Here is a 22278-nt window from a genome sequence, read left to right on the forward strand (position 1 = left end):
GGATCATGTGACCAGCTTTGCTGGGCTCTTTGCCATTTCCTGTTGGGGAAGAGAATATCCCACAAGTAAGGATGACGCCGTGGACCGGACACACCGTTGGAGAAAGTAATTTATCAGGTAAACATAAATTCTGTTTTTAGTAGCGTTCTGCCCTTACTTGCTACACTATTACATTTTTGCAAAACATTAAAGCATCTGTATAATTCCCAAATCTATTTCCTCTTTTTTTAACTGCCCTTAAAGGGACAGGAGACCCCAAAATTTATTTCATGATTTGCATAGAACATACAATTTCAAACAACTTTCCAATTTACTTCTGTATTCAAATGTGCGTCATTATCTTGTTATCCTTTACTGAATGAACAGCATTGTACTACAGACAGCTAGCTGAACACATCTAGTTAGCCAATCACAAGAGACAAATGTGTGCAGGCACCAATCAGCAGCTAGCTCCTGCTAGTGTAGGATATGTGCGTATTCTTTAACTAATGGCGTGTGACTATTGTGCTGTACAAAACAAGTTAGGTGCAAACTACAGAAAAATATTTTAACTTTTAAGTGAAATTTTGGACTCAAAATGTCTAAATGTATGAGTTCAAAAGTTATGCAGACAGGTATTAACCAGAATACTTTGCTACTTTTGCTATATGTCTGTATTCTACAACTAACCACCATTCCCCCAAAACACATACATGAATATAAAACATGATTTTTTAAATGACTTTATTTACAATAAACAGAATAATTAAACATTGAACAAAGCCAATAATATAACAGCAAAAGCAATATTGTTCAGCCACCATAACCCTGCTGCCAGAGAGACCTGCAATACATTACAGAGAATGGCAAACCTCCCTGGCAGTGACGAGTTTAACCTTGTCTGATGCTAGGGCCCACACTTGGCAACATGCCACGGGTCCCTATGAAACCAGACTGGTTCATAAATCATTTTACATTCTTTGCTCTTTCTTTACTGTATTTTTTTCTTCATATGAAGAAATATTATAACATATTTATGTTTTTTGAGCAAATTGCCTTTTTAAAATTCTATTTGCTCTATAACAAGTTAATCTGAAATTATATTTGATCAATTGTCAGATTGATTCATTTTCCACCTTAAGTACATTCTTATCTTTCCCCATAAAAGAATTAAGTGTTGAAAATAGAAGCAATAAATTTAAACGTATTTAATTCGCTATGCAGATTTCCTTACATAATTAAAAGCAAGATCAGTTATTTTTTAGAATAAATTATTTTATCGTATTTGTGATCAATAGCCAGCATTTATTTCAAACAAAATATAAAACATTTAATTTTTTTAGGGAATTATTTTGTATGCAGAAGAAAACTTCTAAACATTCTTTATTGAAGGGAAAATAAAATATGAAAAATCCTGGTATTTACTTTTTTTTTTCTTTTCTTCTTTTTTCTTAAGAAACAAATCGCAATATAAAATATTTGAAACTTATCATACCTTTTTACATTACGAAAAAGCAGCTGGCTAAAGAATTTTGATTCAAAATTGAAGAACAAAACTGTACATAGCAAGTTACTGAAATTCTTAAGTGTACGAGCCATGTATATTTTTATTTATTTTTTTTAATTTATTTTTTTATTTCAAAAACAGTAGGATTTAAGAACAAGGTCCATTCTGAAGCAAAAAAATAATAAATCAACATGTTGACATGCTGGTTATTTTTTTTATTTATTTTTTTAAGTTTAAAAAGTTAGGTTTTGGATAAAGCAGATGTTGCCTGCCCACTATGTAAAAGACTTTCAGGATGTATACTGAGCATTATATATACAGCAAGTATTTTATCTGCAGCAGCACATTTAACATGTTCTGTTACTGAAGCTTTCATTCAAAGGCACTGCCCATTGTTTTGAAGATAAGCACTTTTTTCTGTTATTTTTGTAAAATGTAATTTTATGGACATAGTTGCAAGCAGAATATCCCCAGGACACAAACACACAAATGACAATTACCACCTTATAGATATCCATTACGTGCAGTCGGTAACTTTTCTGCTACGAGCAAGTGCATAATTGTGTCCATGTGCCAAATTAATCTTCCAGTTGCACGGACTTCACATCTCTAGGATTTTTTTTTTTAAAAGGGCATGGGATTCAGTGACTTAAGCACTATATGGTAGCAGTGTTTGCAACAAAATAACACATACAGTGCTCACGACACATGCTTGTTCCTACCTCAGTATGCAATGATGTGATAGAAGGGTAGGCTTGTTTAAAAGGACAAAGCAAGCAGAAAACTGCTCTAAATAAACATTTGGCTTTTAAACTAATGCTCTATTTTACATTATAAGTTTGACCATTTCCCATCCCACTGGAGTGATAGGGCAACACCCAATCAGATTGCATAGGGTCACGTGTAGATATGAATGGCTGCCAAGCATATGAATGAACTTGCCTCAAAAGGTGCAGTAAGGATGAAATCAGTGGTATCATTTGTAGCATAACTTATCAATACAATTGTATTTCATTTGAGGCCATTACAAACTGTCCTATCAGTTTAGAACAGTTTCCGCTAAAGCAGTCAAGTATTTAAAAAACGGGTGTATCGAACCTTGCCACACGAACTTGCCCAAGTAGGCACACAGTAAATCTGTTGGCATATGGAAAGCGGTGGCATCCTGATTTATTGCCATACTACTTGCCAAAGAATGTTTCTATAAGTTTATTGCCAATTTGAGCAAACATTCTCAAAAAGGCTTGCCACCCCTGCCTGAAATAAAAGCATAGCCCACAAATTTGCAAGGTGGTATATGGGCACAGGACTATTATGGAATAACTAGAGATGGTTACAATAATTTATCAAATTGGAAAAAATATGTATAATATATAAGTGAAAGCTTGTTTTGCAGCTGTAGTATTTTGTCAGAACGTTATACTATTTTGTAAAGGAGGTATACACGTATTAGCTGCACTTCACTCTCAGATGATAAGTCACTACTACATTCCAATGTGGTTCAGGTCTTTCTGCTAGCAAAGCAAATGTCACTTTTTTAATAGCTGAGGTACTTAGTAAGAATGAGTTGAGGTACTTAACAAGGATTTTGAATAAAAGAAAAACAAGAAAGGCAGTGCCTGAGAACAATCTGGACACAGAATAAAACAATGCGTACAAAACAAAACAAAAACAATATCCCTCCCACAAAAAAAAAAAAAATAATATAAAATACTGGTGTAAATAGTAATTTCCTTCAATGTACAGTAAAAAGAAAAAAAAATATTATAGTAGCCCCTGCTTGTTAGAAAACAAAAAAACAAACGGAAAAAAAAAAAAATCCTGTTGCATGATATTGCTGCAGGCTACAGACAGTAGGAATATCCTGAGATTTGTTATATTGTTATGGATTAATGGCGAGTCTGGAGGGTATACACGGTCCTAGCAGCAGGTTAAAGCAATTGTGTATCTTATACTAGACATCTGAAAGCCGGTTGCAGGAACTCTACACAAACCAACCTTGTTTTATTTATTCATTTTTTCAAACCCCTTCTGATGCTCAGTGGTGGGTACTGTTTTGCAGTAAAAGGGATGACACCATTTTTTTGTTTTAAATGGGCAGCAGAGATTTGAAAGGGCTCCTTTAACCTTGGTAAGATATAGTCTCATTCTCTCTCACACACGTGTATATATATATATATAGTTAGTTAGTTTTGCCTCTTCTTAGTACCTAAAGGCTAAGCCGGATTTAACAGTTTCTCAGTACATAAACATAAGTGTGCATCTATTTGAGCCGTATAAACACCCTACAGAGGTTTGGCACATATTTCTGTATTTCTTAGAGACATTAAACTCATAACTGAATGTTGATTATGTGTGATAAATAAACTTTTTTTTTTGTCTGCTGTCCTTGTAATTTATCTTTGGGGTTGGAAACATCCCATCCCCAAACTGTCACCATTCTACACAATAATTACTTAGAGAGCAGGAACTCATTTATATATGTCCTTGATTAGTTTCAGCAACCTGAATAAAATAGATATGCACTACAGACTTTAATAGGGAAGAATTTTCACTGCAAAACAAATTTTGCTAAAATCAAAAATGCCAGTTTTAAATTTTTATAAGACATTTATTTTTTTTAGTGCAGTTCTTAATGTCTGATATAAATACTATGCATGTATATATACCATATATATATATATATATATATAGACTTAAATGGTTTAGCATATACATCACTCTATGGCTTGTTTATTTTTATACTGACACAATAGCACTTTTAGTTTTATACCAATAACTGTAGTGACTGTACTATATGTCTTCACGTGTGTGGTCTCCATCATTACAGATACATTACTCCTTTGCATAAATAGGGCTTTGTATTTACCTTACTGGGTTCTACCCATATCCGGGGAGGTACAGTCATTACACTTGATATATTTACTATGTACATAGAAAACCAGGATCTCAGGTGCAAGATGACTCTGATATCCACTAATTTGGCATTGTGGTGTGATCACTATAGTTCCCATAACTACTGTCTAGGCTGCTTATGTTATCGATAACAGACCCAATCATTTTTCTTATGGCTGCTCGTAGGTTTAAAGTATTTACATTTTCAATATCGATCTCTGTAGATTTATAACTTGGGGGTTATTTTTGTATTATGAATCTGTGTCATTGTGAAGCACTACTCATGTACCCAATGCTGTGGAATTTGGCAGTGCTTTACAAATAAATGATAATAATATCACACTACTGACAGAAACAAATAAGAATATTGACACTACGTAAAATGTGCCAAATTTATAAGTAGGAAACAATGAGCCACCCTAGAATGCATGATGCTTGCTTTAATATAAAGCGTGGCACTAACATAACCAGAGGTTTGTGAAGTTGTAAGGTGACTATCTATACAGAATAACATTTTTTCATAATGCACTATCTAAGCTATTGCAGAAAAATATAATACATTTTTCATTTTAAGCTCATCAATAAGGTGAATTAAATTTCTGATGAAACTACCTGTATTTATTTCCTGGTGACCAAAGTGAAGTTTATGCAATTAACTCACTGACCGCCAAACATATCTGCACTTTGCTCTAAGTTCTTGTGACAGTAGAAAGATTAAGGATTTTATGCGTCTCAAATTAATTTTAAATGTACCAAACACTTTGCACATCCAAAGTCAACAGAACCTGTTGGTACTTGCTGTATATTTCAGCTGAACAACTTTACCTCCATTTACGTTCTGCTTTTTGCCAAGAATGATTTTACCTTATTTATTAACTTGTGTTCCTGCCATGGAACTCACAATTATTTCATTGCAAGCTTCTGTGTTTTTTTTCTAGGCTGGACCATAGTAAATGTCTCTGTAAGTAATAAGCAATATCACAAAAGCAAAGTTTCTTAAATCTCCGCTTCTGAATCACTGCAAAGATTGATTGAATTTGCATTCGATCTTGCTGGCCTATATCTTCTTGCAGTGATAATGTAGACAAGTGTCTCGCTAACGGCATTAGTCCCTTGTCCAGTTATGGTTCTTACCAGACTATGCAGTCTCACCATATTATCCCGCTAGCCCAGCCTGATGGCCTGTCTACACTATAGATTACTTTCAAATCTCTGCTGCCCCTTCTGTTCAAATAATGGGTAAAAAATTCAGTTAAATTAAATATTTGAAATGACTTTTTCTACTATAAAGAAAAGATTTTCATGTATTTTCAAGAAATTCATCAACCTCATGAAAATATTGCGGGCTAACCCACCTGCTGCTCCAGCAGCAAAGGGGTACAAAATAGGCCCTAAAATATGCGCAAAGCAGGCCTCCCACTTAGAAAAAACATGATTGTACATACAAGCCAGAGATACCTCTACAAATGCACTTCAGCTGCAACAAAGATGCGCTTTACCTCGATATAATATATAGATACTTTTTATCTTTGTTTCCCCCATCCCCGCCACCCGTAAATTACCAAGAACCCTCTTCTCCATTTAGGTTCCATATCAGTGACAGTACCAGCTGAAACTGAGTCCTCCAACGACATTCTCTTGGAGCGCCTAAACGCCCAATCCATTCAGTGTCATAACAGCGACTGCGTACAAAAATAAGTATTATCTGTCATTTGGCTCGAAAGGGGACCCAAGGTCCGATTGTCCAGCCCCGCAGCTTTCTCTCTTTCTCTCTCCGAACATCAGACGCTGTCCAAGCGTTATCCGAAGGGGACGGGGTGAAGGGAAAAGGAAAAAACTGCGGCAAACGTAAGAGAATTCAATTTCTCCTCAAATCCATACACCAATGTGTTCCGCAGTCTTCCAACTCCGGATGGCTGCAGTTTGAGATATCAAAAATCTCAGAAAAATATAGAATATATATGTAATATATTTCTATAACTCAGTCTGTGTTTTCATTCAAGTCTCGAGCCTTCTTCAGGCCTTTTTTGGATGAGTTGTCATTCCGTGAGCAACTGCTGTAAGAGGCTCTTCTGCTGAGACTGTTGCGTCTGGGGTCCTGTGGTTGTTTTCTGCGAGGAGATGGGTCCTGATTGGGTCATGTAAGGGTCACCTCCCACAAGGTTCACCGTGCACTGAACATCAGCAAATACCTGTACCTGCTGTACCTAGAAGATCAATGAAGAGAGAGAATAATATTAGTAAGTTGTTAATAAGCACAGGAGACCAACAAGCCCTTCTCTTTATATAAATGAACAAGAATATTCCAATGTTAAAATAGTTTTATTTATCAGGGTTTAAAGCAGAGGCGTAACTAGAAACCACAGGGCCCAGGTGCAAGAATCTAAGAAGGGCCCCCCAAAAAAGTGAATTTGATACATATCTTTTTTTTTTTTACATTTAACACAGAAAAAAAATGTGAATCAGATTACGTCTGCAAAAGGAGGTACCCTGTGCCCACAGTCTGTGAGATGGTCTGACCCCCTATTACTGTGTATAGTGACACTGTTTAACCCACCAATACTGTATATAGTGAGTCAGTGACACAGTCTGTAATCTGCCGGTGAGATGGCTGGCCTGCCCCTACCCGCCCCAGTACTTTATAAAGTGACCACAGTAGTCAGTGACATGGTCCAACCCCCCACGTACTGTATATAGTGGTACTGTATAGGGACACTGTTTACCCCCTGCCCCCCATGCTGTAGTAACAAGGTCTGTAATTTGCTGGTTCCACAAACATACACAAACACACATACATACATACACACACAGTCACATACATACATACACACACACACACATGCATATATACACACACACAGTCACATACACACATACATGCATAAATACACACACAGTCACATACATACACACAGTCACATACATACATACACACACACACACATGCATAAATACACACACAGTCACATACACACACACACACATGCATAAATACACACACAGTCACATACACACATACATGCATAAATACACACACAGTCACATACATACATACATATACACACACACACACACACACACATACATAAATACACACACACACACACATACATGCATAAATACACACAGTCACATACATACATACACATACAAAAATACACACACAGTCACATACATACACACACACATACATGCATAAATACACACAGTCATATACACACATACACACACATACATGCATAAATACACACACAGTCACATACATACATACATATACACACACACACACACATACATAAATACACACACACACATACATGCATAAATACACACACACACATACATGCATAAATACACACAGTCACATACATACATACACACGCACATACATGCATAAATACACACACAGTCACATACATACACACACACATGCATAAATACACACAGTCACACACATACATACACACACAGTCACATACATACACACACACACACACATACATGCATAAATACACACAGTCACATACATACATACACACGCACATACATGCATAAATACACACACAGTCACATACATACATACACACACACACATACATGCATAAATACACACACAGTCACATAGATACATACACGCATAAATACACACAGTCACATACATACATACACACACACATACACACACACACACATACATACACACACACATACACGCATAAATACACACACAGTCACATACATACACACACACATACATGCATAAATACACACAGTCACATACATACATACACACACACATACATGCATAAATACACACAGTCACATACATACATACACACACACATACATGCATAAATACACACACAGTCACATACATAAATACACACACAGTCACATACATACATACACACACACATACATGCATAAATACACACACAGTCACATACATAAATACACACACAGTCACATAAATACACACACACACACACATGCATAAATACACACACAGTCACATACACACATACATACACACACACACACATAAACACCAATGGTGTCAGAGACACTAGTGAAGCATCATGTCACACTCACATGATATCAGTGTAGGCAGTGGGAGGTCAACATTTTTTATTGTCCAAGAAAAAAAATTTTTTGAAGCTGGGCCCCCACCCTTGGGGACCCAGTCGCAATTGCGACCTCTGCACCCCCTGTAGTTTCGCCCCTGGTTTAAAGTCCCTTTAAAGGGACACTAAACCCAAACATTTTATTTCATGATTCAGAAAGAGAATACAAATTAAAACAACAATCCCATTTACTTCTATTATTTTGCTTCATTTTTTAGATATCCTTAGTTGAAGAAAAAGCAATGCTCATGGGTGAGCCAATCACATGAGGCTTCTAAGTGCAGCAACCAATCAGCAGCCACTGAGCCTATCTAGATATGCTTTTCAGCAAAGAATATCAAGAGAATAAAACAAATTAGATAATAGAAGTAAATTAGAAAGTTGTTTAAAATTGCATGCTCTTTCTATATCATGAAAGAAAAAAAAATGGGTTTCATGTCCCTTTAACAATGCTCTATGCTTGCAGTTTATCCTTAAAGGGACACTGAACCCAAATTTTTCTTTCGTGATTCAGATAGAGCATGACATTTTAAGCAACTTTCTAATTTACTCCTATTATCAATTTTACTTCGTTTTCTTGCTATCTTTATTTGAAAAAGAAAGCATCTAGGCTTTTTTTTTGATCCAGAACTATGGACAGTACTTTTTCATTGGTGGATGAATTTATCCACCAATCAGCAAGAACAACCCAGGTTGTTTACCAAAAATGGGCCGGCATCTAAACTTACATTCTTGCATTTCAAATAAAGATACCAAGAGAATGAAGAAAATTTGATAATAGGAGTAAATTAGAAAGTTGCTTAAAATGCCATGCTCTATCTGAATCACAAAAGAAAAAAATTGGGTTCAGTGTCCCTTTAATTATCCTCAGCAGAGGATAAGGGAAAACCTAGGTTTCAACACATCACCCAATTCTTTATGGAAAGGGGAATTAGAAAACCCACAATTTCTAAATTGAAATGACAGGATATTGGGACAAAATAAATAATGAAAGTATATTGAAAAGTTTTTTTCCCCCACTATATATAAATAAAGATTTTATATTACAATCTCAAAGTGTTTACTGTTCCTTAAATTCTTCCAGTGTGTATGCCTGGCTGTTATTTACTGTACCTGGCCTGTGTCCTGCTCAGATTTCAGCAGATCTGTTGAGGATAACTGGTTGCAATAAAGCCCGCTAGGTCTCAGGGTTGGATCACTCACCTATTGCAAACAAGACATTTGTGTATTTATTAAATACATAAAATAGCTGCATTTCTATTACATGAGGGGATTGGCTTACAGGGTAACATTATAGCTTTAGCTCAGGGATAGTATCTATGTACTAGGTGTTCAGGTTTAGTGATATCTCTGCAGAACCACACAAAGATCGCTCATTTTTATAGCTCTATTTATGCCAATGAAGAGACATCATTATGAGTATGTTCTGCTACAAACGGTGTCTTTCCTGTTTAAATTAGTAACCGAAAAAACACCCACAATCCTTTGCAGTGCAGCCACTATACAACACTTAAAGGGACATTTCCGTCAAAATTTAAATGCACATAGATGAATTACATCTTTTAATAGAAACATATTTGCAATATACATGTATTGGCGAAAATGCATCTAGTAAAAGTTATCACTTGTTTTAGTGATAACATTTTTCTCTGCACGTGCATGTGAAGTAGAGCTAGATGTTCTCAGTGCACCAGCGTTTTAAATACTGCAGCTGCTCAGAGCACCAGTGGGCCTTGTATCATGTCAGCAATTAACTCATTGAGTCATTACCAGATGGCACAAGCACCTTAGGCTCTCTGAGCAAGAGCTGTGTTTAAAATGCTGGTGCACGGTGCATACTTAAATACACTTTTGAAACAGCTATGGCTTTTAATAGAAGCATTTTTGCTAATACATTTATATTAAATACATCCATGTGGATTCCAGTTTTGGCTGGAATGTCCCTTTAAAACACTGTGTAGTCACAATATCTATCTGTAGTCGCGCAATAAACTAAAATACTAGTTGGTTGTAAAATATTCTGAATAAATTTACCCCTTTTTGCTGCTATCGTTTTGCAATTGCAAAGCTCCCCTTCCATATAAAGAAGCCAATCTAGATTTATTTCTGGAGCAGACGCAGCGAGTCAATGTCATTTAGTTAGCAAAACTCGCACTGAGTATTTTGCTGTGTTTTAAAGATACACACAAACGGATTATGAAACAATGTTGAGCTATCACGTTGACATGGAACTGATGTCTTATGTTTCATGAATTATTTCCATTCCAGCTATTAAAATGTTAAAGCCTACTTTTATTTATGCAATATCTGGGTTTAGAAAATAAGTGGTTATCTACGCATGTATACGTAGAGTTTCAGTCTGTCATAACTGAAATCTTGGGTGTGTTGCGCATGTGCTGAGGTTCTTCAGTCTCTTCTCTGGCAACTCAAGGGTGTGCTATGATTAGTGCATACCAGTGTGACTATAAGCTTCTGATTGGTTGTACCAAACCGGCCCCCTTACTATTATTATTTTACAGTTGTCACTGACCTGATCTGTGCACATTGAATTCATGGTTTGCATGGGCAGGGAACTCATCTGCATCTGTCCAGTCATCTGATTCATGTTTTGTACACCTGCATTTGCTCCTCCCATAGACACGGTGATGCTCATGTTGTTGTACATTCCCTGCTGGCCGGGTGTAGTCTGGGTCTGCCCTGACTGGGTGAAAACGCTGCAATAGAGAGGCAGAACGTCAGAAACAACAGGTGAGTGGCTGACATAGCCTGACTGTCCACTTCCTATACACAGTTATTAATGGTTCTCAACTTAGTTTATTCTATTTGACCCAGTAACTATATTGCTCTCCAACTCTTATGTACAATTATTACTATGGTTACATAACAACAAGGCTACAAAAGTGGCTAATACAAAATATATAGTGTACTTGTGATATCCTTTCATGTGCATCACATAACATCATACTTTGTGTTGCTATAAACTCTGATAATGACAATCGTTAAAAATTCATATCCATTAAAAAGCTAATATAAATGTAAGGAAGTAAACTGAGAATTTAGTTTGCTGGCCCTTTATTTTTAACTTCTTCCTATAACATGTAACTTCATCACTTTAATCTTGAAAATGATTTGTCTCACCTTGAGTTTCCCAGGGTTCCCTGCTGCCACGTTTTGAGGTCAGGTGACTGGTACCCTGGAGTAGACGGCGTTTGCTGAAGCATGGGACTCTGAGATGGAGTGATGCCAGGCGACATCAGCGGACTGGTAGGACTCAGAGATGGAGCAAATGTAGGGTCTGCTTGCTGGCCGATACCTGCAGGATAAAAAGGTCAGTCTTATGCAATGCCATGGTATCTATACACATCATTTATTGATAACAGCTTTTACATTTAAATTAATAATTGAAGTTGCACTTCCTTTTATATTTAGTGTAGGTCTTATTTAAAAAAAATACACAGGATATGCTTTAATATGTTCACAATACACACACACACATATAATATATATATATATATATATATATATATATATATACACACAGTATATACACACACACACATATAATATATATATATATATATATATATATATATACAGGGAGTGCAGAATTATTAGGCAAGTTGTATTTTTGAGGATTAATTTTATTATTGAACAACAACCATGTTCTCAATGAACCCAAAAAACTCATTAATATCAAAGCTGAATAGTTTTGGAAGTAGTTTTTAGTTTGTTTTTAGTTATAGCTATTTTAGGGGGATATCTGTGTGTGCAGGTGACTATTACTGTGCATAATTATTAGGCAACTTAACAAAAAACAAATATATACCCATTTCAATTATTTATTTTTACCAGTGAAACCAATATAACATCTCAACATTCACAAATATACATTTCTGACATTCAAAAACAAAACAAAAACAAATCAGTGACCAATATAGCCACCTTTCTTTGCAAGGACACTCAAAAGCCTGCCATCCATGGATTCTGTCAGTGTTTTGATCTGTTCACCATCAACATTGCGTGCAGCAGCAACCACAGCCTCCCAGACACTGTTCAGAGAGGTGTACTGTTTTCCCTCCTTGTAAATCTCACATTTGATGATGGGCCACAGGTTCTCAATGGGGTTCAGATCAGGTGAACAAGGAGGCCATGTCATTAGATTTTCTTCTTTTATACCCTTTCTTGCCAGCCACGCTGTGGAGTACTTGGACGCGTGTGATGGAGCATTGTCCTGCATGAAAATCATGTTTTTCTTGAAGGATGCAGACTTCTTCCTGTACCACTGCTTGAAGAAGGTGTCTTCCAGAAACTGGCAGTAGGACTGGGAGTTGAGCTTGACTCGAAAAGGCCCCACAAGCTCATCTTTGATGATACCAGCCCAAACCAGTACTCCACCTCCACCTTGCTGGCGTCTGAGTCGGACTGGAGCTCTCTGCCCTTTACCAATCCAGCCACGGGCCCATCCATCTGGCCCATCAAGACTCACTCTCATTTCATCAGTCCATAAAACCTTAGAAAAATCAGTCTTGAGATATTTCTTGGCCCAGTCTTGACGTTTCAGCTTGTGTGTCTTGTTCAGTGGTTGTCGTCTTTCAGCCTTTCTTACCTTGGCCATGTCTCTGAGTATTGCACACCTTGTGCTTTTGGGCACTCCAGTGATGTTGCAGCTCTGAAATATGGCCAAACTGGTGGCAAGTGGCATCTTGGCAGCTGCACGCTTGACTTTTCTCAGTTCATGGGCAGTTATTTTGCACCTTGGTTTTTCCACACGCTTCTTGCGACCCTGTTGACTATTTTGAATGAAACGCTTGATTGTTCGATGATCACGCTTCAGAAGCTTTGCAATTTTAAGAGTGCTGCATCCCTCTGCAAGATATCTCACTATTTTTGACTTTTCTGAGCCTGTCCTTCTTTTGACCCATTTTGCCAAAGGAAAGGAAGTTGCCTAATAATTATGCACACCTGATATAGGGTGTTGATGTCATTAGACCACACCCCTTCTCATTACAGAGATGCACATCACCTAATATGCTTAATTGGTAGTAGGCTTTCGAGCCTATACAGCTTGGAGTAAGACAACATGCATAAAGAGGATGATGTGGTCAAAATACTCATTTGCCTAATAATTCCATGTTTTATATATATAAAACATGGAAGGGAACTGCACTCCAAGACCGGATCAGGTACACATCCTGTGACTCAGCAACATCCAGCCCTGGGTGCTAAATAGCACTCCAAAAAAGCTGTGATGTCACCAGAGCCACAGGCAGTTAACCCCAGTCCGGAATGGGTGCAAGAAACAAGGGGATTACAAATAAAAAGTAATACAACACATAGAAGCACCCAGCACTCACCAGCTAGCTCACAGCTAAGATAAAATCACAACTGGAAAGGTTAGTTACCGCATCTGGCCAAATGGGAAAACTCAGGCACCACGTCAAGGTCCTTTCCATTGCCTGAGTCCCTAACACAGGCTCTGGTGACATCACAGCTTTTTTGGAGTGCTATTTAGCACCCAGGGCTGGATGTTGCCGAGTCACAGGATGTGTACCTGATCCGGTCTTTGAGTGCAGTTCCCTTCCATGTTTTGTATTTTCTATGGGTGATTACATCCACCTGTGCACCCCTTCTTTGTTCTCAGTCTACCGCTCTAGTAGAATGAGCTGTAATCCTTTCAGGAGGCTGCTGTCCAGCAGTCTCATAAGCCAAACGGATGATGCTTTTCAGCTAAAAGGAAAGAGAAGTCGCCGTAGCCTTATGACCCCGCTTTCCAGAATAGACAACAAACAATGAAGATGTTTGACGAAAATCTTTGGTTGCCTGTAAATAGACTTTCAAAGCACGAACCACGTCCAAGTTGTGCAACAGACGTTCCTTCTTACAAGAAGGATTAGGACACAGAGAAGGAACAACAATCTCCTGATTGATATTCCTGTCAGTAACAACCTTAGGTAGGAACCCAGGCCTGGTACGCAAGACCACCTTATCAGCATGGAACACAAGATAAGGTGAGTCACATTGTAATGCAGATAGTTCAGAAACTCTTCGAGCTGAAGAAATAGCAACTAGGAATAAAACTTTCCAAGATAAAAGCTTAATATCCATGGAATGCATGGGTTCAAACGGAACCCCCTGAAGAACTCTAAGAACTAAATTTAAACTCCATGGCAGAGCAACAGATTTAAACACAGGCTTAATTCTAGCTAAAGCCTGACAAAAAGCCCGAATGTCTGGGACATCTGCCAGACGCTTGTGCAACAGAATAGACAGAGCCGATATCTGTCCTTTTAGGGAACTAGCTGACAATCCTTTCTCCAATCCCTCTTGGAGAAAAGACAAAATCCTAGGAATCTTGATTTTACTCCAGGAGTAGCCTTTGGATTCGCACCAAAAAAGATATTTACGCCATATCTTATGATAGATTTTCCTGGTAACAGGCTTTCGAGCCTGAATCAAGGTATCTATGACCGACTCAGAGAAACCCCGCTTTGATAAAATCAAGCGTTCAATCTCCACGCAGTCAGTTGCAGAGAAATTAGATTTGGATGCTGGAATGGACCTTGAATGAGAAAATCCCGTCTCAGTGGCAGAGTCCATGGTGGCAGAGATGACATGTCCACCAGGTCTGCATACCAAGTCCTGCGTGGCCACGCAGGAGCTATCAAGATCACCGAAGCTCTCTCCTGTTTGATTCTGGCAATCAAACGAAGGAGAGGAAAAGGTGGAAACACATAAGCCAGGTTGAACGACCAGGGTACTGCTAGAGCATCTATCAGTACTGCCTGAGGATCCCTTGACCTGGATCCGTAACGAGGAAGTTTGGCGTTCTGACGAGACACCATCAGATCCAATTCTGGTGTGCCCCATAGCTGAACCAGGTGAGCAAACACCTCCGGATGGAGTTCCCACTCCCCCGGATGAAAAGTCTGACGACTTAGAAAATCCGCCTCCCAGTTCTCTACTCCTGGGATATAGACTGCTGATAATGCTTGTCCAGAAAGGCAAACCTGAGGAACTGGTGATGATCTTTGTGGATAGGAATGTGTATATATGCATCCTTTAAGTCCACGGTAGTCATATATTGACCCTCCTGGATCAATGGTAAAATAGTCAGAATGGTCTCCATCTTGAAGGATGGGACTCTTAGGAATTGGTTTAGGATCTTGAGATCTAGAATTGGTCTGAAAGTTCCCTCTTTCTTGGGAACCACAAACAGATTGGAGTAGAACCCCTGTCCCTGCTCTGCTTTTGGGACTGGGCAGATCACTCCCATGGTAAAAAGGTCATCTACACAGCGTAAGAGCGCCTCTCTTTTTGTCGGGTTTACAGACAATTGAGAAAGATGGAACCTCCCCCTTGGAGGGGAATCCTTGAAATCTAGAAGGTATCCCTGGGTTACAATTTCTACTGCCCAGGAATCCTGAACGTCTCTTGCCCAGGCCTGAGCAAAGAGAGAGAGTCTGCCCCCTACTAGATCCGGTCCCGAATCGGGGGCTACCCCTTCATGCTGACTTAGTGGCAGCAGCAGGCTTTTTGTCCTGTTTATCCTTGTTCCAAGCCTGATTAGGTCTACAGGTTGGCTTGGGTTGAGCAAAGTTCCCCTCTTGCTCAAAATATCATCTAGTGGGGTCTCCATCTGAAGAGCCTCTTCTAGAGCCTCAAACCAAAAAGCAGCTGCAGTGGTTACCGGAACAATGCACGCTATTGGTTGAAGAAGAAAACCCTGATGAACAAAAATTTTCTTTAGGAGACCCTCTAACTTTTTATCCACAGGATCAATTAAAGCACAACTGTCTTCAATAGGTATAGTTGTACGCTTAGCCAGAGTAGCAATAGCTCCTTCCACCTTAGGGACAGTCTGCCATGAGTCCTTTATGGTGTCAGAAATGGGAAACATTTTCTTAAAAACAGGAGGGGGAGCGAACTGAATACCTGGTCTATCCCACTCCTTAGTAACAATGTCCGAAATCCTCTTAGGGACCGGAAAAATATCAGTGTAAACAGGAACCTCTAAATATTTGTCCATCTTACACAATTTCTCTGGAACGACAATAGGGTCACAATCATCCAGAGTAGCTAAAACCTCCCTGAGCAAAAGCGTCAGAAGGCTCAGCATTTGTTCTTAACCCAGAGCAACTGCGCTTCCCTTGCAACCCTGGCAGTTTAGATAAAACCTCTGTGAGGGTTCATAACTGAAGCCATATCTTGCAAGGTGAAAGAATTAGACGCACTAGAAGTACTTGGCGTCGCTTGTGCGGGCGTAACTGGTTGTAACATTTGGTGAGAACTAGATGGCGAAACCTGATTTCCTTCTGTCTGAGAATCGTTTAATGCCAAATTCTTATAAGTCAAAATATGCTGTTTGCAATTTATAGACATATCAGTACAATTGGGACACATTCTTAGAGGGGGTTCCACAATGGCTTCTAAACAAATTGAACAATGAGTGTCCTCAGTGTCAGACATGTTTAACAGGCAAGCAAGCAAGCTTGGAAAACACTTTATTTAATGAAAAAAACACAATTTGCAAAAACGGTACTGTACCTTTAAGAGAAAAAAAGGCATACACAAACTGCAAAACAGGTTAAAATTGCTTCAAAAATTCCGAAATTTTAACAGTGTACCGACTAAGCTTTAGAAGGATTGCACCACAAGTAAAAAAGCAATAGACCCCCAAATGAAAAAAACGGATTGATAATGGTCTAAAACCGGTTAAAAACCCCTAAAGCACCTTGCCACAGCTCTGCCGTGGCCCTACCTGCCGTTAGGAAACGATAATATGGGGTTTAAAGCTTCAATTAGTCCCTCAGAAGACAATCAGGACCTCAGGAGAAATTGCTTGCTGCTTGTAAATGCTAGGCCCCGCCCACCTCACTCGATGTTGCTGGGGCCTACACAAAACTAACAAACCTTGCCTGAAAGCCATGTGGGTTATAAACAACCCCAAAGAACCCTCAAGCAAATGTCCCATAAAACTGAAAACGTTACTCCCAGACACAAAAACATTTGTCCCAAATTCACATAACAAACTGAGTGCCCACAAAAAATTAACCCTTTATGCAAGCTAGTAAAAACCTCTGATAACACTAGGATTATTGCTTACCCTTCCCCTAATGGGGACACTGTCAGCCTTTCTGAGTTAACACAGTCTCTGCAGAAAATATGACTGAACATACCTCATTGCTGTATAGCAAGAAACCGTTCCTCACACTGAAGTTTTCCTATACTCCTCAGCTTCTGTGGGAACAGCAGTGGACCTTAGTTACAAATGCTAAGATCATCATCCTCTAGGCAGAAATCTTCATCTATGTCCTGCCTGAGAGTAAATAGTACAACACCGGTACCATTTAAAAATAACAAACTCTTGATTGAATAGAAAATAAAAACTAACAGTTTAACACCTCTTCTCTTTACCCTTCCAGCTTAGAGCAGCAAAGAGAATGACTGGGGGGTTGGAGTTAAGGGGGGAGCTACATAGACAGCTCTGCTGTGGTGTTCTCTTTGCTACTTCCTGTTAGGAAGGACAATATCCCACAAGTAAGGATGAATCCGTGGACTCGGTACATCATGCAAAAGAAATATATACACACACACACACATATAATATATATACAGGGAGTGCAGAATTATTAGGCAAATTAGTATTTTGACCATATCATCCTCTTTATGCATGCTGTCTTACTCCAAGCTGTATAGGCTCGAAAGCCTACTACCAATTAAGCATATTAGGTGATGTGCATCTCTGTAATGAGAAGGGGTGTGGTCTAATGACATCAACACCCTATATCAGGTGTGCATAATTATTAGGCAACTTCCTTTCCTTTGGCAAAATGGGTCAAAAGAAGGACTTGACAGGCTCAGAAAAGTAAAAAATAGTGAGATATCTTGCAGAGGGATGCAGCACTCTTAAAATTGCAAAGCTTCTGAAGCGTGATCATCGAACAATCAAGCGTTTCATTCAAAATAGTCAACAGGGTCACAAGAAGCGTGTGGAAAAACCAAGGCGCAAAATAACTGCCCATGAACTGAGAAAAGTCAAGCGTGCAGCTGCCAAGATGCCACTTGCCACCAGTTTGGCCATATTTCAGAGCTGCAACATCACTGGAGTGCCCAAAAGCACAAGGTGTGTAATACTCAGAGACATGGCCAAGGTAAGAAAGGCTGAAAGACGACCACCACTGAACAAGACACACAAGCTGAAACGTCAAGACTGGGCCAAGAAATATCTCAAGACTGATTTTTCTAAGGTTTTATGGACTGATGAAATGAGAGTGAGTCTTGATGGGCCAGATGGATGGGCCCGTGGCTGGATTGGTAAAGGGCAGAGAGCTCCAGTCCGACTCAGACGCCAGCAAGGTGGAGGTGGAGTACTGGTTTGGGCTGGTATCATCAAAGATGAGCTTGTGGGGCCTTTTCGGGTTGAGGATGGAGTCAAGCTCAACTCCCAGTCCTACTGCCAGTTTCTGGAAGACACCTTCTTCAAGCAGTGGTACAGGAAGAAGTCTGCATCCTTCAAGAAAAACATGATTTTCATGCAGGACAATGCTCCATCACACGCGTCCAAGTACTCCACAGCGTGGCTGGCAAGAAAGGGTATAAAAGAAGAAAATCTAATGACATGGCCTCCTTGTTCACCTGATCTGAACCCCATTGAGAACCTGTGGTCCATCATCAAATGTGAGATTTACAAGGAGGGAAAACAGTACACCTCTCTGAACAGTGTCTGGGAGGCTGTGGTTGCTGATGCACTCAATGTTGATGGTGAACAGATCAAAACACTGACAGAATCCATGGATGGCAGGCTTTTGAGTGTCCTTGCAAAGAAAGGTGGCTATATTGGTCACTGATTTGTTTTTGTTTTGTTTTTGAATGTCAGAAATGTATATTTGTGAATGTTGAGATGTTATATTGGTTTCACTGGTAAAAATAAATAATTGAAATGGGTATATATTTGTTTTTGTTAAGTTGCCTAATAATTATGCACAGTAATAGTCACCTGCACACACAGATATCCCCCTAAAATAGCTATAACTAAAAACAAACTAAAAACTACTTCCAAAACTATTCAGCTTTGATATTAATGAGTTTTTTGGGTTCATTGAGAACATGGTTGTTGTTCAATAATAAAATTAATCCTCAAAAATAGAACTTGCCTAATAATTCTGCACTCCCTGTATATATATATATATATATATATATATATATATATATATATATATATATATATATATATATATATATATACACACACATAATATATATTTGACAAAGGGGGAAACCCCGAAACGTTACGATTAACAATCACTGAGGTGGATTTTTTTTTAAGACCTACGAATGCGGTCTCTATATATACACACAGACACACACATATTTAGGTAAAGAAGGCGCCACATAGCATAACAGTGTGAGGATATATGAAATGTATAACAAGGGTATATATACACATACATGTTGTGAAGCACTGGAATTTGTGCAATACAGGCAAGCCGGGATCCTCTGAGTTGCCCGGCTAACTCGCCTCTCATTTCAGTTCTTTTCCGACACAGAACTGAGTGGCTATTTTGTTTAATACAGCGAATATTCAAACAGGGACCAGAAGTGTGGAAAATAAGCTCTTTGAGTCCAACCAGGAGGATTTAACCCCAGCATTTGGCATTTGCAGGCGGCAGTGGAATTGTGGGCAGACGTGGTCCCCTGCTCTGAGACCAGAGGAGAGTTAGCCGGGCAACTCAGAGGATCTGGCTTGCCTGTATTGCACTAATTCCAGTGCTTCACCACATGTGAGTGTATATATACCCTTGTTATACATTTCATATGGATAAATACATAAAATGTAATAAAAAGAAAAAAAAGTTGTTTATTAAAAGGACGGAGGAACAATATAAACAGTGAGTAATATTACATTTTAACAACTTTTAAACAGAAAACCACTTACTTTTTAAATTAAAGTTATATTAAAAACAAACATTTGACTAGCTATTTGCAGGTACAGCAGATTTACCATAACTTTACTGTCCCTTTAAAGGGACATTGAACCCAAATTTTTTCTTTCGTAATTCAGATAGAGCATGCAAATTTAAGCAACTTTCTAATATATTCCTATTATCAATTTTTCTTCGTTGTCTTGCTATCTTTATTTGAAAAAGAAGGCATCTAAGCTTTTTTTTTGTTCAGTACTCTGCACAAGCACGTTTTTATTGGTGGATGAATTTATCCACCAATCAGCAAGGACAACCCAGGTTGTTCACCAAAAATGGGCCGGCATCTAAACTTACATTCTTGCATTTCTTTAAATTTGATAATAGTAGTAAATTATAAAGTTGCTTAAAATTTCATGCTCTATCTGAATCACGAAAGAAAATGTTTGGGTTCAGTGTCCCTTTAAATAAAAGTAGTAATTACTTTTTTTGTATACAGTCTATCAGCATGAAGTAATTTCTAATAAGGCTGATTTATTGTAGACATACCTGTTGCTGAATACTGGAAGACATTTTGCTGCATCTGAGGATTCATCCCAGAGCCAAACTGTCCTCCGACATTTCCCATCATGCCTCTGTTTACTATGCCACCTCCACTTCCTCCCCCACGATTTGGGAGTGTTGCCTCAGGGCTAGTTGCAAGGGTTGAAAAGGGACTGGTAGAAGGGGGTGGGTTTCCAGGGTTCGTACCATAGCTGTGAGGGTAAGGGAATTGCTGTGGGGGTCCCTGAGGGAGCCTGGAGGCCCCCATAGTTACTGGTAGTCCAGCTGTGGGGGGCAAGTTGTTCCCAAAACTCTGTTGCCTCATGAGCATAGCTCTTTGCTGCATAAGCTGCCGCTGCCGATGCTGCTGACTGTACAGTTCCCGCTGACGCTGGGCCAACATTTGAGCATTGAGTGGAGGCTGATGGGACACAAACACACAGTCAGTCAACAACATACTCAATATAATGTAATATAAAGCTAGGGAGAAGGCAATGGAGACATAAGTTTCTTTTATAGAAATTATTTACAGAACATGTGTTACATAGATGGAACATACATGGAACAGCATTCTAGCAAAAAAAAAAAATATATATAAATACATATATACATACACTAACTTTACTTGTATTTATGTAGCGTAAAATCTCAATATAAAATCCGGGTCCACGAAAATTCAGAGTGTAATCACCAGTTATTCTAAAAACATAACAGCCCTTTTTAGATTCCTTACGCGTTTCGAAGTAATAAAATACCTTCTTCATCTGATGAAGAAGGTATTTTATTACTTCGAAACGCGTTGGATTTTACGCTGAACATTCTTTAGTGTTTGTATCCAAGTACCTCAGCATACATCTGCATTGAACTATACTGCAACAGTCCTGTTTGGTTTTTGCCTGTAACTTACCTCATATCCGATTGAGGTTGGAAAGTGTGAGTTTATATCTGTTCTTCTACAATAAATCGTTTTAAAGTTTAACAGTATCACACTATGAAATATTGTATTTCTTTCCCTTTGGAAATACTCCCCTTTTGAGATTCAACCATCATAAAGAGTCTCCTTCCGGATTGGAATGCCTGGCTGATGACAAGCAGTGGCCATTGTCCTCCTCCTGAATGTCTGACTTACCTCATATGATTGAGGTTGTAGCGAGTAAGCTTACATCTATTTCCTCGATATATCCACATTTGGAGCATATTTGAAGGTGGACCCTATCTTTTTCTACACTACGAGAACTACCATACAAGTCTTTTCCATCTATAAAGACTGTAGTTTTTGTGCGCTTTGGCTTTATAGATTTATTGACGTCTC

The 22278-nt window shown here is 38.6% G+C and overlaps 1 protein-coding gene across 5 annotated transcripts in view; it reads right to left on the reverse strand.

Annotated features, from left to right (window-relative positions):
• Positions 1 to 706: 706 nt before the first annotated feature.
• The window catches only part of NCOA1 (nuclear receptor coactivator 1), a 581392-nt gene continuing 559820 nt past the window's right edge, over positions 707 to 22278 (reverse strand). For all 5 annotated transcript variants that reach the window (XM_053709523.1, XM_053709524.1, XM_053709519.1 and 2 more), the window contains exons 17-21: positions 20973 to 21387; positions 11644 to 11818; positions 11036 to 11219; positions 9619 to 9708; positions 707 to 6588 (exon numbers count right to left, since the gene is read on the reverse strand). In XM_053709523.1, coding sequence (XP_053565498.1) covers positions 6421 to 6588; positions 9619 to 9708; positions 11036 to 11219; positions 11644 to 11818; positions 20973 to 21387 — 1032 coding nt within the window. In that variant the 3' untranslated portion in view covers positions 707 to 6420. The remainder of the gene's footprint in view (positions 6589 to 9618; positions 9709 to 11035; positions 11220 to 11643; positions 11819 to 20972; positions 21388 to 22278) is intronic.

The sequence above is a fragment of the Bombina bombina genome, chromosome 4 (assembly GCF_027579735.1).
Source record: "Bombina bombina isolate aBomBom1 chromosome 4, aBomBom1.pri, whole genome shotgun sequence".
Taxonomy (NCBI): Eukaryota; Metazoa; Chordata; class Amphibia; order Anura; family Bombinatoridae; genus Bombina; species Bombina bombina.